This window comes from Egretta garzetta, unplaced genomic scaffold (assembly GCF_000687185.1).
Source record: "Egretta garzetta isolate BGI_Z169 unplaced genomic scaffold, ASM68718v1 scaffold292, whole genome shotgun sequence".
NCBI classification, from domain to species: Eukaryota; Metazoa; Chordata; class Aves; order Pelecaniformes; family Ardeidae; genus Egretta; species Egretta garzetta.
In genome coordinates, this window is record NW_009258789.1 from 431,479 (window position 1) to 454,013 (window position 22,535).

The following is a 22,535-nucleotide window of genomic DNA, read 5'->3' on the forward strand; positions in this document are numbered from 1 at the left end:
GTATTAATATTTCACTTGCTGCCTCTGTACATGTTTGTTGCAGATGAATTTATCTGTTACTTGTATATCAAGAACCCAAAACTACTGTGCACCCTCTGCTCTGCGTTTTAAAATAAAAGAAAGCACACTACAGAACTTATCAAGATCCCTTAAATGTATGAATACAAGCCCATAGTCAATACCTGAAGAACAATCTTCTTATGTATGGCAAATTTTGCAATGATGTGTGCCAAAAGCAAATGTCCGCTATATTTGCATGCTGGGTCCACACATGCCTTGGACAAGAGGCAAGGCCAAGCAAATGTCATTAGGCGTCGTAGTTTGCTGTTCCGGTTTTTGTTATTGTCATGAATGTGATGTGGAGCATGCTCAACCAGAAGCGTGGCAAACTGTAAGAGGTATATCCTGAGAGAATCCAGCATATCGGCTTGTTTTTCTGGATCAAGTACCTAGTCCCAGGGATGACCAAAGAGGAGAGAAGAAAGGTGAGAAAAAACAAAACAAAAAACCCCAACTTTATTATCTCTAAAAGCAAAGTCCTAGTTTTTTGCTTTTTGAGTGTTTTTTTTAAGAAGACTAATAACTATAATCACACTTTTGATTCAGTTTAATACCCACAAAACAACGTTCCAAGTTGAGAACTTCTAGATAACAAGCACATCTAAGAACTTCTAAAGTGCTAATCTATTAAAAAAAATATATTCGAACACCCAACCCTCACCTTCAACATCATCTATTTTATAACTGCTTATTGGTTTAATGAAAACAAAGTGATTTACAAAGATACAAATGTTCAGTCATTGTAAGCTTTGCATTAAAAAAAGACTAGAAATAGGCCTTATATGTCTGTAATCCCAAAGAGAGACATTCAATTTAAAGACATCACAAACTGAAAACTGTCATCCAATCCTACTGATAACTGATGGACCTCACAACAGTTCAAAGTTACGATGTGATCTGATATAACTGATCATAGTATTTAGAAATAGCACAACTAATTCAAATCAGGATTGAAAAGCCAATTGAGAGGAACAACTTTTTGTTTTCATTTTCAAACACTACAATGTAAATAAGGATTGTTACCTTTGTTATAAAAACGCTAGTGATGCTTTCTGGATTATCTCCTTCTGGATTTGGGGGTCCCAAAAGCTGTTCACCTTCTCCTTTTTCAAAACTGTACAAAAAAGCAGGATTCAGGATATGTTGCAGCACCTACAGAATACAAACAAAAAAACAGTTATGCTCGACTCTCTGTTTCTTCTAATGGCAGTCAACATTCAAGTAATTTCATATGCAAACCTGCATGTTAGACACACTCACTGCATTACAAAAGGAAGCTATAAATAAAATCTGAAGAAACAGATACACACAGATTTTTTTCTCCCTCTTCCCCCCTCCAAGGGCAGAGATTCTTAGAAAGTGTAAACTAAAGTAGTCAGCATTGAAAGCAAGATGAATTGCTGTCTCTGTTTATTATCGCTCTTCTTCAGGTATGACATTTTCACCTAAATGTCTCTGCCAATTATCAAACTCGTTGACATTTAAGTAAGCGAGTTTTGTTGCCCTAGTTCCCAAGAAGAAAATTAAACCTAAATACCAGGGTTCTTTGATTTAATTGCTTTAGTTACCTTGGCTTTCAGCTCATCTCCAAAGTTTGGGTCATTGAAGTCTACAAACCGGAAGAACAAAGCCCGTTTTTGGGGAATACTGTAGTTTTTGGGGATTTCTTCTTCCATATATTCCTTTAAGAAAGTCATATTGCAAAGAAATCGACCCGTAAAAGCCCGAAGCAACTGGAAGAGCAACTCTATATCACCGTAATTCCTTCTGTAAAAACACATAAAATAAAAAGCTTCTGTGAAAAAATACCCAACCAAACTACTACACTGAATACTCGGGGAAGAAACTGGTCTTGGTTTTAAATGAGCAGAGAGCCAAGAGCAGGCAGTACCAGAGGCATGGTTTTAGAGCTAATGGCAGTATTATGAAATATATTAAACTCTCTCTTCAATAACTGCAAACCCTTTTTAGTACTCTGTATACCTTTACAGTATTTTCAAAAATTAAAAAAGTAAACAAGATATAGGAAAAAATGTTTTTACGTACTTGCAGTAATTCAGTAAGCAATATGCTAATAGCTTAGGTTCTTTCCAATTTGTCGCAGCCATATTCTCCTTACGATGTCTCTCCTGAAAAGCTTCACTCACCCATACACGTTTCAGCTGATTCACCAAGGAATGTTGATTTGCTAACCAACATTCATCATTCTTAACAATAATACTTATGATCTGTCAAAAGCAAAATGACAAATGCACAGTCAACATGCAACAGATCTGTCAGTAGAAACAATAGCATAAAAGCAGTTCTTTAAGGTCAATTAAAGGTTCTAAAATACTTTTTTTAAAAAGTCAAATAAAAACTAGTTTAGATCAATTTTTAAAGGATTTTAGTTGGTTGGCTGGTTTTTTTAAAGTTTTTGTTGCTATGTTTTCCTCTTGTATCTTACTTGATTAAAAAAAGTATAGTTCATTTGAATCTCTTTTCCCTTCCTAGAGGGACTCTGACTACAAACACTTTACATTTTTACAAGTGTTTTTTTACGAGCTATAACACATACACACATACTTGAAAGCCTGTATGTAACAGGCAGGTAGCTAAAGAGATTCAAACTATCTAGTGCAGAGACAAACAAGAATAATTTAATACCTTGATAGCCTGAAACTGAAGATCGAGACGCATTGTGGTAGTGCTTGGAGAACCAGGTCTAACAGCTGCTTGGGTACCAACAGGTAACAGTAGAGTGATAAATCGGTTAGGATTAGCTGCCAGTACATCTCGTAGAGGTTTGGCATCTTTATGTTTTAAGAAACTCTGAAGAAGGGGAAGAAATAATTTTAATAACAACCTTTAAAAGCAAAAATACCAAAGGCTATATCAACCTTTAGCTTTTATACTCCTCACTAAAGTTGCAGAGGTTGTATTTCACACATATAAAAATAACCTCTACAACTTCAGTAATAATCCTACATGCTCTGGAAAGGTATAAAATCAACATCTCAGGACAAACAAATACAAAACAGAATGTATGCTCCCTACAGTCACAGTAAGACCATGATTAAGGACTACAAGGTCATACAGGAAAAAAAAAGATGAAAAACTTTTCATTCATCAGATTTGAAGATGAGGGCTTTTTTCTGCTCCCCTTCCCACACAGCTTACCATAAACATTCTGCTCCACTGGGGATCATTTAAAGTGGCTTCCATCATGAACAGCTCCACAGTCTGCGATGGATGACGTGTCAAAAATTTTATCAGTGGTTCCCTAAATGGACTGCCAGCCTGAAAGATTCATAAAGCTTAAATTAAAATGCAGAGCACAGAGTATTTTCTACTAATTTACTAGCACTCAGAAAAATACATTTGACTTGGCATTTATGCAGAAACAAAATGTCCAGAACTTCTATGATGAGAATTTATTGACAATTTCAAAACTTCACTTTGAAGACTCTAAGACAAATGTTAACACCACCTCAAAGACTTGAATAGCGTATTTATCAAATGTTCCCACACCATGTTCAAAATATTATAATTATTATACACTAATGTTTAAAAAGACTATAAAGCAAAAATATCAGCAATGTTAACTTCCACTTTTACCTCAATTAACATTGCTCGTTCTGTTTTCATAACAACTTCCAGCAGAGGCTTAACCAAAGTCTGAGGGGCAGCTGGGATCAGATGGAATAAATTTATAATCGCTGAACAAATCTTCATTTCCTACAGGTAAAAAGAAACATGATTAAATTAATATTACCAGCAAAATATACAAAAACAGTATCACCACATCCTACCTTTTTTTTTTTCCTCTCTATAGCCAGCAACCAAATGTGAAGGGTTAACATATATACAGCATCTACTTACCATGGTGTATGGAGAAAACTACTCTTCTGGATTTCTGCCCTTCCCCCCTTGCAATACCATGGTTTAGTTTTGTTTTCTCTGTCAGTATAGTGGTGTTTTAAAAGTCAGAGCTAAACACTGTGCAATGATAATGGCGATGGGGGAGTTACGAAGTGCTCACTGTACGACACCAAGTGGCTCATGCATCAAAAAGCCAGACCTTCCTTTCTGAACAATTCTCATATACACCCCACAACCCCAGACTAAACATGAAGAAAAAGACTGACAGCTTTCTCACAGCACCATTCAGTATATCTTGCAAATAGCTGGTTACTTCAAAGAAAAAGTCAGCTCTATTCTCCCACTAGATATTAAATTCTTCTGAAGAAAATAATTTTGTGGGTTTCTTTCATTGTGTAATTTAAATAGGGACTGCATTTCAAGTTAACGACTATGGATTTCCTTCAGTGAAATAAAGGAAAGGAAAAAACAAACCAAAACATCCACCCTCACCATCCCTCTAAAACCAATTTCTAGTATGCATTATTAAAAAAAAAAAAAAAAGAGTAAATTCAGTTGAGGAAATGCAATGCACTCGATAATAAACAGAAAGTATTAGGCCCCGCTCCTTTAACATGATCTGCCTTGACAAACCCCAACAAGGCTACTCTCATGGATTGAAGTGCAGGACTGAACACGTATAAAATCTTTTGAAAGCACTTATGCCTTCACAGAAACTAAAAATTCTGCTCTTCCTAGCACAAACATGCTTAACATCCTTAACAGCAATGTCATCAAAACAACTCTGCCACAGACAAACAGAAGACAATTCACAGCACTGCACTCAAAGGCACAATGCACTCTGCCCAAAACACAACGATACAACTAACAAACCACAATTTAAAAGAAAGGAAAAAAAAGAAAGAAACAAAAAAACCACAACAACAAAGAACTTCCTGGTGCCTCCACTGAGTTTCTCACCTCTACCCCTTCCGCGGCAGGCTGAACCAAAACAGAAGTCACAGCATGAAAAGAAAAAGCCCACAAAAATATCAAATAAATGAACAAATCAGCATATGCTATTCTTCAGGTTGCAGTCAGAAACTGACCAGTATTTTCTCTTCTCAAACGGAAAGAATGGAGACACTGAGTATCTCCCATGCTCTGAATTGCTCTCCTAAGAATCAGGATGAAAAGCATCCTTTTTTCTGCTTGTACATGGTTTAGACATAGCTTCTCAAATATTTGTACTGAACAAAAATATGTTAGAGATTATTAAGTCCAGGGGAAACAATATTTTAGCATCTTCAAAGACAAATTTGTCCAGCATCGATTATGAAACCACTTTCAATACTTGAACTACCAAGCTATAGAGTCCTTCTAATAAGTTGTAATGTAGAATTTCCATCATGGTGCCACTGTTCACGAGAGGGACAGTCGGACACAATCATCTATTCAAAACTTATTTTTTCAATTACCGGACATGACCTAAAAACCCCACACCTTTCCTTGAGGAGGCAGGTAAGAGAGGAATAAAGGGTTGAAATCAAAGATTTCGCTCACTGGGCAAAGGAATTAGATCTTAATCACTACTTGATGCTATGTTTTAATTTGTTCAGTTATCTAAACAGCCAAGTCACAGTTCAGGAACACAGCGGAACTGTCAAAATTATTAAGGTGAACAAAGAGCTTAGTTATTCTGGCATCAATGTGGATCTTTACAATAGTTGTTGGTTATTATGCAGCATTTTTAACTGAGATGTCTTAAGTTTTTAGCTTATCTAGACTTGCCATTTACATATGAAAACTTATTCCACAGACTTTTGGACAGTTTCATTAAGGAGCCTTTCTGACTTGCCGCTACCTGCACTATGCTGGAGAATTGCATGACACCACCAGCATCACCATCAAATGGCACTTTCATAAAGTGCTGTTGGAAAAAGATGAAAAATCTTTAGGTCAAAAAAGTTACTGTAACAGTGCTCTGTACCATTTCAGTTAGCAAACATAAGGCTTTCCTGACCAACTCCATTCTCCGCTGCGTGTTTGCCATCTCCTGGATCTAATCACTCACTCAGTCCAAAGGATACAACCTACTCCAAGAACGCTCCCCAACGTTGCTTTTAAGTGAATATCTCAGATTTTGGAATCTCACTATGGTCAAGAAGAAATCAGAGTAAGCGAAAGGCCAGCTACAGTAACTCTGACCACCAGTTTCACCACCCTAGTTTTTCCACATTTAGAAGATACAATTACAGCAACAGCACACTGTACATTTAGACATATGAACACAGACTGTCATAGCAATTGTAGAGACCACACTGTCTGTGCTCTCCTTCAGTTTCCTACAGTTTTTATCTTTAAGGGAACTTTAGAGCAACAACTGGGGGGAAAAAAAGTAGTATTTCCATCAGATTTGCAGTCACACAAATATATTTGAAAATGCTTCCATAGACTTCCCTCCTCTGTCAAGATGTGACAGTAGATTCTTTCTCAAGTGTCTGCGTGCACCTCTCCCTCAACATACTTAAGGTTTTAAACCAACACTAAAAAAAAAATTACAGGTTTAGGAAACTAAACACACAGCTACATAGAAAACATCAACAGAAAACATTAAAAGCCAAAGAATTCACAATTAAATGTGATTTAGACACAACTGAAAACTGTTCCACATTGTGATGCCACATTGTGGTTTGAAAGACTATTGCTGTAAAAAGATCTGCAAGATATCTCTAATCATCACATTTGAGGAAAAGTGAATCCCAAAAGAAGAATATGAAGGCCTTAAAACTACTCTGACCTGAGTAAAATTTAAGCGTTCAACTGAAAAATGCAGTTTTTAAGTTTAAACAGAAGAAACAAATTCTACTTGATTAGAGAACATCTGGGTCAAATACCAGTACCTAAATACAGATTTAACAGCTCTCTTTGCAATGACAGGAAAGAGTAATGAAAAGCCATTAAGTCATTTCCATGTTTTGAGGGAAATAAAAAGCCAATCTAATTTCATTCTAATTTGAAAAACAAAGGAATTAATAACATTTCTCCCCAATTTTTTCTTAGTTGCAATAATAAATCTCAACATTTAATATAAGTTATTAATAAAATCTTACTAGAATTATGGGACTTCTGGTAATCTACATGAAACAACCCTGAAGCAGGAATTCCCTTCAGTGCCACATTCCTAAGAGCACACAGTGTCGTCATTACACTCTGTAATTTTCCGCTTATAAGAAAATTGATCAGCTTCCCATAGTTCAACACTGAGGCCATTAGTTTGGATGGGAGAGAGATTTTAATGTGATCTCAACCAGTAAATACTGAATTTGTTTTTCATAAATTATGTTTAAAATTAACTCTGATTATATCATTATTCTGTATAATTTTCAAAAGACTGTTAAGAACATCAAACATATCAGTGAAAAAAAAGAGGGATTATGCTGCTGAGCTCATCAGCCATTCCAATGAAGAACAGATTTCTAAGCAGAAAATCCTGAGGAAAAAAAAATAAAAGTCAATGAGCTGTTCCCACACCAACCTGTATAGAACAGGCTTTAAAGTAACCGTTGTCAGCAGATAAGAAGCTCCTCTTACTAAGATTGTAACAAATATTCAATATACATATAAGTTCATTAACATGTAACAAAACATCAGTGTGTAATCAGTTATGGCAACATTTACAACTGAATGACTTCTATAATTCCAAAACATTAGTACCATTTCTTTCTTGTCTTCCCACATGAAAGCATTCATTAACTTACATTTCCATCACTCCGTTGTCCACCTTTGTGTGTAATAACTACAACTTCCATCCATTTACGCAGGTGTTGCTATAAAGAGAGGATAATTAGTATTATTCTTCTAATTATACTGTTCCATTTTAGCAAGTGACAGCATATGCTACAAGAAAAGAAGTAGTAGAGGAAGAAATGATTGTTTGAAGGAAACAAAGGGAAAAATTACTATTTTTATTCTCTCAGATTGAAGAGTTTACTGTTGCTAAAAGTCCTCTCCATATTCAAGAAAGCAGGGATTATAAGAGTACACACATCAAAAGGCACAAAAATCTGAAGTCTGATGGGCTTACACTTTTTTAATGATTTGCTTGATATGTACACATTTAAATATTTAAATATCCATGGAAAAAGGATAAAAAAATTCATATGCACCTTTTAAAAACTGCAAATAAAGAAGGGCAATACCTTCCACTATTTTATAAATCAAGAAAACACCAAAACAGACTTAGCCCACTAGAAAGCAAAACATATTTTCAAGGGTTTTCTTCATATATTATGCTGCTAGCACCTTGCTTAAAGATAAAGTTGTTTAAGCAGACCTTAGCATAATTAGATATGTCTTCACTAGAAAAGAACGTCTCTTAACTTTCTAGTTTAGTAGCTCTTTAGAAATTAACTCAAAACATTTAAAGAGGTTTTTTTCTATTACTGATGAAACAAAAATCTTTTACTTCCAATATATACATTAAGTCACTACCAAATTGTTCTTTGACTTTTCAACAATACAAATATTAGGTAAAAGAAAATTTCTTCTGGAAGAGCTACAGGAAACTTGAATCAGCTTACCATCATCTGATCACAGAATTTATCATTAAAAGAGTTTGGAAAAAGTCTAGTGACAGATGTCAGACGATTCACAACATTCAGTGTCAGACTTCGATAGTCTCCCAACATCATAAGCAACGGTCTCATGTGCGTATGAATTTGATCAACTTCTATGGTAGCTCCTTCCAAGAACTGCAAGAGAGTACAGGAGTAAGATACAGATGGAGAGGGAAGTGACTTTCATGCAAGCATCTTTCTTAAAACAAATTCTGCTGACTTGATTTTTCTTCTTTTATTTTTTAATGTCAGAATGCAATAGCTTAAATAATATTTGTTGCTGGAAATATATATAGTGACAAGATGGATTTGGGAAGCACTTAAGTATTTCTGACACACAGCAGGATATCCCACAAAATAATCAAGTAGGAGATCTTAATTACAGATGGATTGAAAAACTGCCACAGCTATAAATTAAACATACAGCTATGGACAAACTACTTAGGCACTGCTTTATTAAGAACTGCCTGCGAATCTGGCTGAAGGCAACAGAGCAAATTTCTATGTTACAATCTGCCTCCATCCCAAGTAACATAGAGGGTCAAGAGAACCTGGCTGCAAACAGCCAGAGAGAATAGTCCTTAATCATAACCAAACATCCTGTGGACATGGATTTATTGCAGGAAAAAACAATCAGAAAAATCTTATACCAGAACAACCCTTATTTGCTCCTCTTAAGTCTCAACCCAACTGTATTGTCAACAAGCCATAAATAATAAGTACATTCCCTTTCATGACCAGACTGACATGAAAAGCCAATATCTGACCTGTAATCAGTCAATGGCCTAAACAAATGTAAACCACCAGTATTACTACAGTTATATTCCCTGTTACATGTCAGCCAATCTACACATAATTACAAAGAAACTGTAAGTATTTTTATTATCTTCTTCTATATTTAGAAGAATGGTATTAAAATCTTGCTGATTAGGCATATATACTGGGCAACAAATCACGAGAGAATAGCCTTTTCCCTGTCCTTCCAGCTTTTTTACACTACAACCTAGCATCTACAGAACAGTGTAGTGTAGCACAATGTGAGGATACAAATTCTGACCTAAAGCAATACAGCCACAGTCCTGTTCCTTAAGGTGACTGCCATGCTGTGATGCAGAGTCTAACTCTGCTGTATTGCTTACTTTTGCAAAACCAACTATTGGGTCTCTATCACTTCTTTTAGGAACAAAGAAGAAATGTGAGAAAAGCTTTTACAATAAAGCCAAGCATGCACATTTGTGAAACTGCTGGGAAGGACTGACACTGTTTATTTAGAAAAGAAGATACATTTACAAAGACCAGACAAACAGAAAGACTGAAAGACTGGACAGACAGAAAGACTTACCGTGTCCAAGAGCTCATAATGCTTAATTTCAACCAGAAGAAAATTTTTATAGCTAAGTTCAAACCCCCTAAAAACCACATCTGACAGAAACTTAATTATATTGGTGTCACTAACAAACACTTAACAGAGAAGCCATTATTTCCTGTAGAGAACTTTCCCAAGAAGCTATGTAACAAGGAAGTAAAGCAGATAGAACAATGGCCTCAAAAGCAACATTGTTTTAATACACTAACCTTTCTCATGCACGCTTCTCCTGCCTCCTGCAGTTCATTATTTGTTGAATTAAGTGCCTTGAAAAGTGCAGCAATGATTTTTTCTCTTGACTGAGGCAAGTAATTGCAGGCAGCTAGAGCATCTGCAAATATCAAAGTAAATTTGTTCTCTTTGTTAACTCAATTTCAAAGCAGAGGGGAAAAAAAACCCTAATTCTACATTTCTTCTCTTCATGCTTCTTTTATTTCATCTTAAATTACAGACAGCTAAAGCATAGCATGCTTTGCCAAAAGCAACAGGCATCATAAATAGTAAAGAATGGAAATTCTATTAACAGTGTTCTAAAGTTTTCCTAATGCTATGTAACATAATTAGTCTAAAAATATTTTGGGGTAATTTCAGAAACTAAATCCTAGTCATTAAAAAAGCAGTGATACTTTCCCATTATTCTCCATTAAACTGTGACCTCTAGAGAGCAGTCATCAGTCTTCAAGCACTGAAGTTTTCTGCTGATCTTGGGAAGAAGACTGCCTGGTGCTCACAAGGACACTTACCTACATCAAATTTTGTTTAGGAAGTTTTACTTACTTAAGGCTGCAATCCGAAGAGGTACAAGTGATGGAAGACTTTTGTAACAAGGTAGTTTCATTAAGGCAGCATCTTCAGCCTCACACAAATTCAGTAACTAGGCAAAAAATAAGCAATCATTTTAGCATAGCATTGTGAATCACATTTGAAACTGTATTGTATCCGTTACCTTTTGAGCCTTGTTTCCTCAAAGAGCCAAGTTTATGCAAACACACTAATTAACCTCCAAATTTCACCAACAGGCAAGAATTCCTCTCAAAATTAGGGTGTAAGTTCCCATGAAAACTGGTGGTTAGCCAGAGGCAAGACAGCCCATTAGCATTGCTACCAGAGAAAAGTCAGGCCAAAGTTAGCCATTTTGCATTTTGTTGGCCAACACCTAGCAAACAGGTTGCAATACCTATTTGCAAACAGGCTGCTCATATGATAAAAGAATAGATCTACAGAAAAGCTTGCCTCATGAATGGCAGTAATAGTACTGAAAATATTGAGGAAAAGAGTAAGAGAACAGAAGGAGATTAGGGAAAAAATGTGCTGAAACTGTCTTCAGTAATTCTGATGATCATGGGTCACTGCCCAGGGGGACAATTCTTTCCTACAGAGCTCTCTTCCTTGCAGGCAAATATTTTTAACATATGTATATGGTTTTTGTTAGAAAACACAGAACAGGTTGTCACAAAGTTATACAAGTTAACAAAGTCCAGGTTGCACCTATATCTAGGAATACTATTAAGATTCAGACCTTCACAATACCGATATATCACTCTCACCTTTACAGACATTTTTTGATCTACGGCACTTTGGGTTTGTCTTAAAGAAAAAATAGAGGATCCTCTCCATTGAGAGCCATACCCCACAACCACCTTGCTAATTGCAATTACTGTTGGTATCAAAGACCTTCTGAACTTATGTTTGGACAAGACAGCTAGGAAACAAAGGGACTAGACAGTTTCTCTAAGTACACGCTAGTTTAATATCTGATTTTACCCAAACTACTAGGGACTCAAAAACCTTAATAATCATCATCTATGTTTTGGTGGTACAATAATTCATTTAATAGATATACCATGTATAAAATAAGACCTAAGTATGAAGTTAGCACTACTAGACTAAAAGTGTAACATCAAAGTTCATTTAATATATTTCACACACATTAGAATATTCTGCTTAGCTCAGAGCTATTACGTTGTACGTAAAGGCAGACCTCAGTTCACATTTCAAGAGATAAATTCTTACATTTTGGTGGAAGTTTAAAATACACAGAGAAAATACGTATTTTTAAACACTGAAAGTTGTAACACCATCACAACTTAAGTATCTACATTCAAATATGAGAACATAAGAAAGTACCTCTGTGTAAAAAACTTTGTGTTCCACAACATTTAGATCCATTGTAAACAGTCGGGGTTGCAGGGTTGTGCAAAATGTATTTCCCTCCATCAGGCCAATCTGGGCATTTGCAGGTTGATGCCTAAGCAAATGCTTTTTAGGAGGAACCATGTCTTGAAGAACCTACACAATGTAATTTAGATTACTGAATTAGCAGCCTATTCAGATGACCCCGCAGACAGAGCCACTAAGAAGACATCATTAGTCATGGCTGCATGTTTCTATCCATGTGCTATTGTGGCTCCAGATGTACCTCTTTAGAAATCACTAAGCAAGAAGAAAAGTATTTCTCTGAACTCATTTAATTCACAGTCATTTAGCAAAACAACTCAGTATCTGTGATTATTACATATTCCCTGTCAAGTGATTTCTGATATTTAATAACTTCACATAATGTTATAAACAACAAAGAAATTCAGACTTAATCATTTGAAACATTCAAGTCAAAAAAACAGGAATATTTTAAGCTCCTAGAGCATCAAAAAAAACCAAAAACATCTAAGTTTTTTCCATTACGCCAACTTCTCACTCTCCTTCATAAACACATTTAGCAAAATAAGATATCAATTAAGGGCTTCTATGTATGTTCCCAAACTACAGTAACAACATCTATGATTTCATATGTTGTGGTAGCCCTTAGGGCTTATGTTTGTTTACTTGTCTTTCAAGAGAATGAATGCTACTAGCTTTCAGGAGTATCTAGCAAAAAGTTATTTCAACCAGCTTTGATCTTTGCAGTCTCTTTCTAGATAGGGAAAGGCATAGCAATAGGCCTCATATTTAGAGAGTAAAACAAAATTGAGGTTCAAAATGCAGTATCTACCTGACCTTGCCTATGTCTAGGACTAGCAGTCCATAATTTCAGGAAGTAAATCAACCTGAAGATACTATAAATACTGGCTAAGTAGTCAGACACAGCTTGTATGGATCTCTATAGTACTCCAGCCACAGTGTATTTTAGAACAGTGAAACCTAGCAAGTTACAAACATACGCCATCAAAGCACTAAGAACTTAATTCACTAATGTGGGAAAACGTACTCAGAAAAGCATTTTGCAAACCCAAACTGGTAAATAACTTCAAACTCGCTTTCAGTAAGTATTTCGGCTTACCTCTTTATGTGGCTCCATAATCACCGTGACACTTTTTCCAGTGACCTGTGCAAGTACCTGCAATGAATGCATGGCCTGTTTTCTCACAGTAGAGTTTGGAGAGGTTACTTCTCGAACAAGGTCATGTGTTACATGATGGAAAGACTTTTCCTGTGCTGCTAGGATTTCTTCTGTTTTTTCTTCATCTTTTAAAGGAGTTGCACATCTAATCAAAAGCTGTTCTAATGTGGTCTTTGCCATAGCAACTGCTCCATTGGAAACCTAAGATATCATAGATTAATTTTATTTAATAAGCACAGAACAAAGATCAAATCTACACACTACTCATCAACGAACTTAGCAACTATTTCCAAAACTGTGAGTTGCAATGCAACACAATTTTTAAAATGAACTCAAGCGACGGAACCCTTAGCAATGTCATCACTATGTGATTCACATTTGAGAAAAGGTCAAGCAGACAGTTCTCTAGGTATCTATAACCACAAACATCTTTTTGATAAGATTAACACCTTTCAAACTAAACACAGAAGAAAAAAAACCAGTGGCTTTCATGCAAATGACAGTGAATCCAGTGTTCTTTTGCTGATCTGAATGCAACCTGTACATTTCTATGCTGAAGGAAGCAAGTTAATTCCAACAACTTTGGCAAAGTTATGTGGAAAAAAACAGGCCTCATTTAACTTCAGGTCTACTAAAATTCACTCATAACTGTTGCAGATACAATGCATTCTGAAGTTAAGCAAAATCAAGATTAGCAAAGGTTCAATCTGTGTGAATTTAAGAACAAAAGTTTGTTTCCCTCATACTATTTGATATAATTCATTCATTAAATACCTCTCCAGTTAGATCCATCATAACAAAGAGAAGTGCTTTCAGGAAAGTCTGCTGGTTCTGGAGGACCCAAATTAGTGGCAATCGTTCCATAAGAAATTTAATTGACACGACACCTCCTAATTTAGCATACCAAGCTTGTTCATAACAGCAAGCACATAAACGTTCCACAATGTACGAAAACAAGGGAAGCTGACAAGCCTGGAAAGAAAGAAATGTGTCAGTTTGCTTTTTTCAGCTCACTGCTAGCCTCCAAAATTGAAGAAATAAAATTGCATTGGCTGAAACTAGATCATTTAAATACATTTAAAAAAAAAATAATATATATATATTACCCTTTCCTTTGAACCCAAGATAATGCTCGCAACATCAAATATCACTGCTAGAGCCACCTCTCCTATTTTGCAGAGTTCCTTCTCCTCATATGCCATGCAGATTGCTATGGCATCAATAAGCACCAAGGGATCCATGCCTTTTGACCCATTTTCTTCACTATGAAACATGGCTGTGCTAGGCTGGCTTCCAACCTGATAGCACTGCAGCAAAAATGGACCTGTAATTTGTTTTGGGGAAGAAAAGAGAGGGGAAAAAAAAAAGATTAAAAAAAAAAAAGATAAAACAATGGATATTTCAATATGAATAGTCTTTCAATTAGATTTTACTACTCCTCTGACTAGCTGATAGCAAAACCAGTAAGCACTGTGTCTATTTGCATATAAATGGATTGTAAGGCATTCTTCACTCTTAGAAGAAAAAAAGATTACATCTAGTTGAATATTTTCTTCTACCCACTAGACTACGCACTGCAATAAATGAAGAATCATAAAAATTCAGGTTACATTAATGTGACAACAAAGAGTGATATGCTTATAGTATGTCTTTTCCCAAATTACTTGTCATACAGTCCAACTCAAAGAAGAAGTTTTCTTCATAGGTACAAGACACTGCAGTGCTCTAAAATGTACTTAGTTCCTCTGATGGTCCTTCAAAACCACAAGTGAAAACAACTCAATTAAAAGACCATCTGCAAAAATAACTGTGGATATCAAGTTACACAAATGCTCTAGAAGTATAAACTATTCCAAGCTGTAATTATTTCATTGGCTGTAGTGTTTTAAAAGTATTATTGATTGTTTCTAAAACATGCTTAATAATTTCCCACTGCTCAAAAGAATTAAAACATAATTCAGCCATCAAACAAAAAAAAAAAAAAATACCTATCCAGAAGCAACTGCAATACCATGACTTTCTTAAAACAAATTACTGTAAGCATAAACGTCTCGCCCCGCTCATGGCAGTCCACACCATCTCTATCTATTCCACTTTGCTTACCACACTGCTGAGCAACTGCCACCATTGTGTAGTGGCGGATTAAGCTGGCTACAAAAGGCAGAGCACTAGGCCTCAGATCTTTGATGACTGCTGACATGAATGCCCCTGTCAATGCCTGTTCAAACGTTTTACGAGCTGGAGTATCCTGAGCTTTGTATCGATGCGAAATAATCACACTGGGTATGGACTTCTCAGTAAAGCTGAAAGACAAAATTAAGTTCATTATAATCCTAAACTGCAGTACCAGCAGCTCAATCATGAGCACTGCCAAGTACTTGATTTAAAGTTTGCTCTCGATATCTAATTCCTTCTCCACCTCCCATTGTCCCCTCATTTTGATAGAGCTAGACCAGTTCACTCAGTCCATATTAATTTTGTCAACCACTGGTCTCAAACATGATGGATAGCTCAATTTCAGGAGGAACATTTAAAGCCAGTGGTTCAGAAGAAGCCACGCATATTACAAATAGTAGGTATACAGGCATCACACTGCAACTCAATTACAGAATGTCATTTTCAATATTTTGACATTTTTCCCTTTTTTAAAGTGACATTTGATTTTAATCTGGAAAGACCGAAACATTATTTATCAAACCACTGCCCAACAAAACCTGTTCATTGCAAAGCTATATTTATGTCAAGTCTAACAAGTCCAAATTATAAAAGCTACTATACTCTTTAGCTGCATTTACCACACTGCAAGAGTCAAAGTCAGCACATACTTTGTGGGCAAAGATGTCAAAGTTGTCTAAAAGCAATAAACTCATTAAATATCAATGACTAAAATTGTAAAAGATGTAAAAATTCAGTAACAAGCCCCTACACCAGGACAAACATAGGTTACACGTGTGACTATGCTATAGTTTGGTCACTAAATGAAACTGAATTTTGTATGTGTTTCACTTTAGTAAAGAGTTAGATGTACATACCAAAAATCACAATCTAAGTTAAACTTTAAAATGCAATTAAGTACCAGAATATTCCAACTATTTAAATATATTAAACTAAAATTAATTCAAAAACGAAATCTGATCATATGTAATAGTTTATACATTGGAGTGTGATAGAGGAAGAAAATTAAAGTATGAAACATTAACACGTCATGGGCATTAATATGCTGACAAAATTCCTCGTACTGGAAAGTCCCACATTGATTTAAAAGGAAGCAGGATAAACCAGTAGGTAAAAATCCCACGAAGAATACACTGCCTAGACTAACCACTGTCTCTAAATTAGGTTGTTCTAAAGACACTATAAATTTTACATACACATTTATGTTTAAAGAATTGTCATACTTGGGATGTGCAAGAAGTTGGTACAATGCATGTTTATTATCATCCAGGCTCATCATAGCTACTAAAAAACACTTGATTACTTCCCACGCTTGCCTCCGATAATATGGTTCTGTGTTAGCACTCTTCAAACAGTCCAGAGCAGTCTCAATTGCCTATAATGAAAAAAAGATAGATAGCAACCAAACACTTCTTGTTCTTAATATTTACAACAAGGTAATTAATCAAGGGAATAGTATCTTTAATGCATATTAAAATTAACTTTACGAGTATGTGCAATTTGGACTGCCTAAGTTAAGAAATGCAGAGAATGCCTGAGAGAGCGGACTTGAAACTATTATGGTATTTGCTGTGCTTTTATAAATGTTTCATGGCAGAAACATTAAATTCCACAGTCAGAAAGCATTTGAAATCATGAGTGAGGTACACCTTCATTCCCTCACCTTCCCTGCAGCGATAATTGCTGTTCCTAATCCCTATATACTGTAGGTACACAATGCATTTATACTTTTATATAAATGCTACCAAAAATGTTCTATCTTACAAATTACTTTGTCATGTTTTCCATGAAAATCAAGAGCTACATCATACATGATGAAACGTCTCTAAAGCAACGTCTGAACACCATCTACTAAATGGAAATAGTACTCCTCTTTGCAAAAAGATGTATTTAATACATTTGAGAATAATTCAAATAATCTCATAAGATATGAAAGCAATGAAAAGGGGGGGGTACATCTTTTTGGAAAATTTCTATTTTGCATATACACACACACACACACACAGCGCTAGATACTTTCTACCCTTCATCCCTAAAAAAAAGGAAGAAATTAAAACTAAATGAGACAGGCATCAAGTAAAAAACACATAAATACTGTTCTGGAGTGCACAAAATAAGGAATTTCAATACCTGATCAATTGTAAATAAAATCTAAGCATCCATGCTTCAACAGGATTATGCAGAAAAAGGCTCTGCTACAAGTGGGCATTTTCCTTCTTTGAAAGCAAAACTTTCCACTTACTGATTTAACTAGCTGTCATCCCATCACTGTTTGAATAACCTTATCAGCATCTCAATGAAAAGAACAATGATTTTTACACAGCCCAGAAGACTACCAAAGCACTAAAAGAAAACACGGATTTCTCATTTTCAATTTATTCCACTTCTTTTTCCTTTTAATTTGACATTTCATTTCTATAGATACAAAGTATTCAGCAGATAACATTGTTCCTTGGTCAACACCAAGAAGCTGAAGATCATTCCATATCATTAACACACGTTAGATGCATGAATACTTGGGAAAACTTGATTTGAATCAAACCTAGCGGGATAGGAAAATGTCAGCAATTACAGTATTTTTATATATTCAACTCATCAGTTTCAGTAGAGGAGAAATCAGTAAAGCTATCTGCATTTTAAGAGTTATTTTTCCAAGCTATTTTTAAGCCTGTTGGCTGTGTGGAGCCAAAGAAAGCCAGCTGCCTGGAAAGAAAATTGTTTACTACATTCAGATCATACCTACTTATGAAAGTGTAATTGAAAAGGTAAGTATTAAAACTCCACAGGCCAAATTAACTCAGAATCCAGCTTCACTCTCAGATCCCAAGACATAGACACAGATTAGATTGCTGTTAATTAGTGAGAACTAATCATTTGTGATACACTGAGATTGTCAGATGAAAGCCAATACAAGTACAAAGTGGTTTTGCAGCCGTAAGAAGTACTATACCCAACCTAGAGGCAACAAACAAAACCAAATCCTTGGAGTTATTAGAATAATCATCGCTGAAGAATTTCTACAGGAAGATTTTGGTACACTTCAAAAAGAAAACAGGGAGAATTTAGAGTAGATTCCCACTCCTCATCTAAGCAGTACGCCAAAAGTTAGGAAGGGAAAAAAACCACGTACGGAAAGCATTTACTTATGCCAGTTTAGCTCCCTATCACATCACTCTGTAAAAGCAGAACAGCATGTTTAAATCTTATTTTGGGGGTGACATATAAAACAAAAAGGGAAAATAAAGGAAGAACAAGGTGGCAAGCTTCTGCTAATTTTGTGTGTCAAAATGAAGCAAGAAGTTAGTGTAGGTCTACCTGCCTTATACAGAGACTCTCAACTGACCACTACATAGTAAAAAAGCAAAAAAGTTCTTTGCAGTGATTTCTGAAACAATACTTTGTCCTTCACCTGCCAAGTCTGGCAACTCAAAAATTATTTGAAACTAAAACAAATAAAGGAAAAAAACCCACATAGGTGGATTTAGATTCTGTTTCTTCATTACAACACAAATTATGTAAATTCTATAACGTTAGATATTCATTAACTCACATCTGGAAGTGGCAGACATAGTACATACTTTATCAAGGTTTTACAAGCAAAGAAACTTCCAAAAAATAATAGGAAAATAAAGGAAAATTGAGTAAGATGGCTTCTCAGCACAGAAAATAACTTAAGCACTTACCTTTTCCATTGGGAGCTGAATGGATGCTTTACAGTCTGAAAATTCAATCGTAATACTGGGTCCTTGGATTTCTGTGACTACATATTGCAGTTTCTGCGACTCCTTTAACATCTTCCTGTTACTTCCACCAAATTTACCAAGTACACGATAAGCCACATGAGAAATGCTGTCTGCTGGATTGCGTAGTGTACGCCACAAAGCCTGCAAGTATTTTAAATGTTACATGGTCAGATCAGCCTCACTTCAAATTTTTTCAAGTTGTAATGTAAAAAAAAAAAAAAAAAGTCAAGGAACACACTTATCCTTTTATCTGGGTAATTGATCCTGCATAACTTCCAGAAAATAGTTATCTAGACTGAATAAAAACAGAGTCTCAGTTCGCAACAGTTCAAGTGCTTTGTAACAAGGTTGTCCTAAATGCAGTTTTATATTAGATTACTGTGATCAGCTACAAAATCTTTGCCACACTGAAATGCAACTTCATGTTTATGACAAATATTAGATAAACATTATGAATTTTTTTAAAAAAAAAAAAAAAAAAAGCAGGCCAGTTAAGGTTGAAGTGAATTAACCTCAAAGAGCTAGTTTTGAAATATAAAAGGCAAATAAAGTAAATATTGTATTTAGATGATAAAGCATATGCAAGCACTGTATTAGGGGAAATAGCACATTTAAAACATTGTCCTGAATTTCAGCCACATCATCTTCACTGTATATATAAGACTTCATATAGCTGTCGATCATGATATGCTGAAGGTAATTAGCTTTTCCTGGTTGTTTTTTTTTTAAATAAACAAATTTTAATAATTTTCTGTACTAACTCACCTTAAACATAGTAATATTCTTGCTATTGAGTCCCAAAACACTTTAACAGGTGGTATAGAAGAAATGATTAATTCATTTTTAAATTTTTTCACAGTTTTCAGTTTAAAAGCACAACACCAACTGGCCTTTTACCTACAAATCAGACTGGTATGGTTCTCATGACACATTTTTCAAGTTTTTATAACCAAAGGCTCACACAAATTTCTAATAATACTTAGCGAATCAATGACCTCTTGTGGTCTAACAGGAAACTACATGTTTACCTGCATTAGCTCAGCTCGAACTGGCTGAATGTGATCATACAGAAAGTCTGGCTGCAAGTTATCCACACATAATTCAAGAGTTCTTAAGCCTTGGCTAACCAGGGTCTGAGATCCATTGAGAGCTGACACCAAGGGATCCATCAACATCGGCAGGTAAGGCAGTAATGAGCTCAAACGAACTGGCACAGTGAGGCAGAGCTCTACAAACAAGTCTTTCATGTGTTGTTTATGAAGGCCACTTTGCAACATATTAAGTCCTGAAAAATCATGGATAAGTTATACACTCAAGGAGAAAGCAGTCCACAGTTTATTGTTTAAAATTGCTATTTCCTAAATTCGAAATAACCTGGCTTTTTTAAATTCTGTGAAGCTTATAGCTCTGTAAAGAATTTATTTACAAAATAGAATACTATAGGTAATTATAACTTGGTAAGGATTTTATGCAGTGAATGTTTTTGTAGGTACATGCATATACAAAAAAAGTTAATATCTATGCGTATTCTAAAATTTAATATTAGACTCAATAAAGTAGCATTTGGCAGCGGATGAAAACCAGAAAAAAATAACTGGACTCAAACCTCAGCCTTGTATCAATAAAAAAATCCACACAGATCAAAACATTTTTAAAATAACTGGACTCCTGAAAAGAAACATTAAATGAGTTCAAATACATTCACTGTCCCATACAGACTAAACACATTCCCCAACTTATTTTTCTCCCCATCAAGATTCATGCATTCCATAAACCTACCTAGCACTTCTACACTGGCATGTATTTTACATAATGATTTATAGATAACATACATATGTGCTAACTACAGTAAAATTTGCCCCTACAGCTGTAGATGGGAACCACAGGATTTCACGTTCCTGGAATTGTTCCGATTAGCTTGTCCTTAGGTTTAAGTAGTTCTCCACGTTTCCTTGCTCATCCTCAGTATCTCTGGAACACAGTCCTTGCAAGCACAAATGCTCAGTTAATCAAACTGATCTTTATTTCCATTTCTTTTTGCAGACTGACACTACTTGCATTTATATTTATCATGCACTTGCAGGTGCACACACATGCCCTCAACCACAGAACAACCAGAGCTTCTCTGTTATGTTCTTCCCACAAAACCAGCGATGGCCTGGCAACATTGCTTCTCCTACTACTCTTATCCCTCAATGCTTTATGCTATCAAAGTTGTCCATGGCAAAAAAAAAAAAAAAAAAAAAAAAAAAAAAACGAATGAAAGAAACAAGCAAAAAAACCAACAGCCCCACGATGGAAAGCAGAAAAACAAGCAGCAGAAATTGTGAAGCAGCCAAAACTATGGAGCCTGGAGCAGCTGATAGTAAATGAAAATAAGCCACATCTGAGATATTTAATCAACTGCTAAGCTCAAAATCAGAAGCTACTTATCAGGGTTAGAGCTTTAGTTTTGGGGTTCTTTTTAATTACATAACATAACTTTATTACTACTATTTACATAAAAAGATCAGAAACTGGGGTGGGGAAAGAAGGTATTGTTCTACCTTGCAGTAAGTTTGGTAACAGCGGCAAGAATTCTTGATATAACAGATCATGACTGCCTCCTCCAATAGATCTGAACAGTGCTCTGAGCAGCAGGAAATAGTTATAGGGCTCTTTGGCAGTCTGTGCAAGTTCCATAGAGCTGTTCACAATCTTGTGCAAATGTGGCTATAAAAAAAATAAAGCTTGAAGATTAATAAAATATCAATTTTATCATCATTTTACTGTATAAAAGTTTAGCATAAGACAAGTTTTTCAGATCAAAAACCTTCAGCTATTTGAAGTACTCTGATACCACGCTAATTTTATACCACTGTTGAGGAATTGTTAAAAAGTAAATCTGTATTTGATTAGTATCAAGAACCCAGAGCATTCTTTAATTAAACTCTGTTTTTACATTAGTCAAATGATCAAGTCTGCTTGCTACTTCAAGCAGTAACTATATTAAAACAGAAAAACATTTGCAAATCTGACGCAATGAAAAATACTTGCTCCACAGAACCTAGGAACATGTAGCAGAAATCAGAAGTGTCAGAATGAAGAGAAGACATTTCACAATATCAATTTACTCTTGATCTAACTTCATCACTAATTCTTAGTATTTGTGAATGCCAAAGTTTCACTTTGAAAACCAACTTTTACAAGTAAAAAAATACGGCTACGGAACTGGTTGTCTTTCTAGAGCAGACGACATTAACAGTTTGCAGGAATTATTAAAAATAGTTGATAAATGAAAGGATTCTCACAGATCAGGGAAAAACAGCGACACAATTCTGGATTTTATTAACATCTAAAAGCTTTCTACATTGCTATGCAAATGCTGCAAATAGCCTTCATCACTCAATTAAATT

At 35.3% G+C, this 22,535-nt stretch overlaps 1 protein-coding gene across 1 annotated transcript in view; it reads right to left on the reverse strand.

Moving 5' to 3' along the window:
- Positions 1-22,535, reverse strand: part of LOC104135847 (transformation/transcription domain associated protein) — a 98,918-nt gene that overhangs the window by 56,097 nt on the left and 20,286 nt on the right. The window contains 20 exon segments of the mRNA XM_035889237.1: positions 183-449; positions 1,084-1,212; positions 1,629-1,827; positions 2,107-2,288; positions 2,707-2,871; positions 3,220-3,339; positions 3,658-3,777; positions 7,662-7,730; positions 8,484-8,654; positions 10,095-10,216; positions 10,663-10,759; positions 12,013-12,174; positions 13,163-13,423; positions 13,997-14,194; positions 14,329-14,546; positions 15,326-15,525; positions 16,621-16,772; positions 19,081-19,281; positions 20,169-20,425; positions 21,687-21,852. Of these exon segments, the coding sequence (XP_035745130.1) occupies positions 183-449; positions 1,084-1,212; positions 1,629-1,827; positions 2,107-2,288; positions 2,707-2,871; positions 3,220-3,339; positions 3,658-3,777; positions 7,662-7,730; positions 8,484-8,654; positions 10,095-10,216; positions 10,663-10,759; positions 12,013-12,174; positions 13,163-13,423; positions 13,997-14,194; positions 14,329-14,546; positions 15,326-15,525; positions 16,621-16,772; positions 19,081-19,281; positions 20,169-20,425; positions 21,687-21,852 (3,456 nt within the window).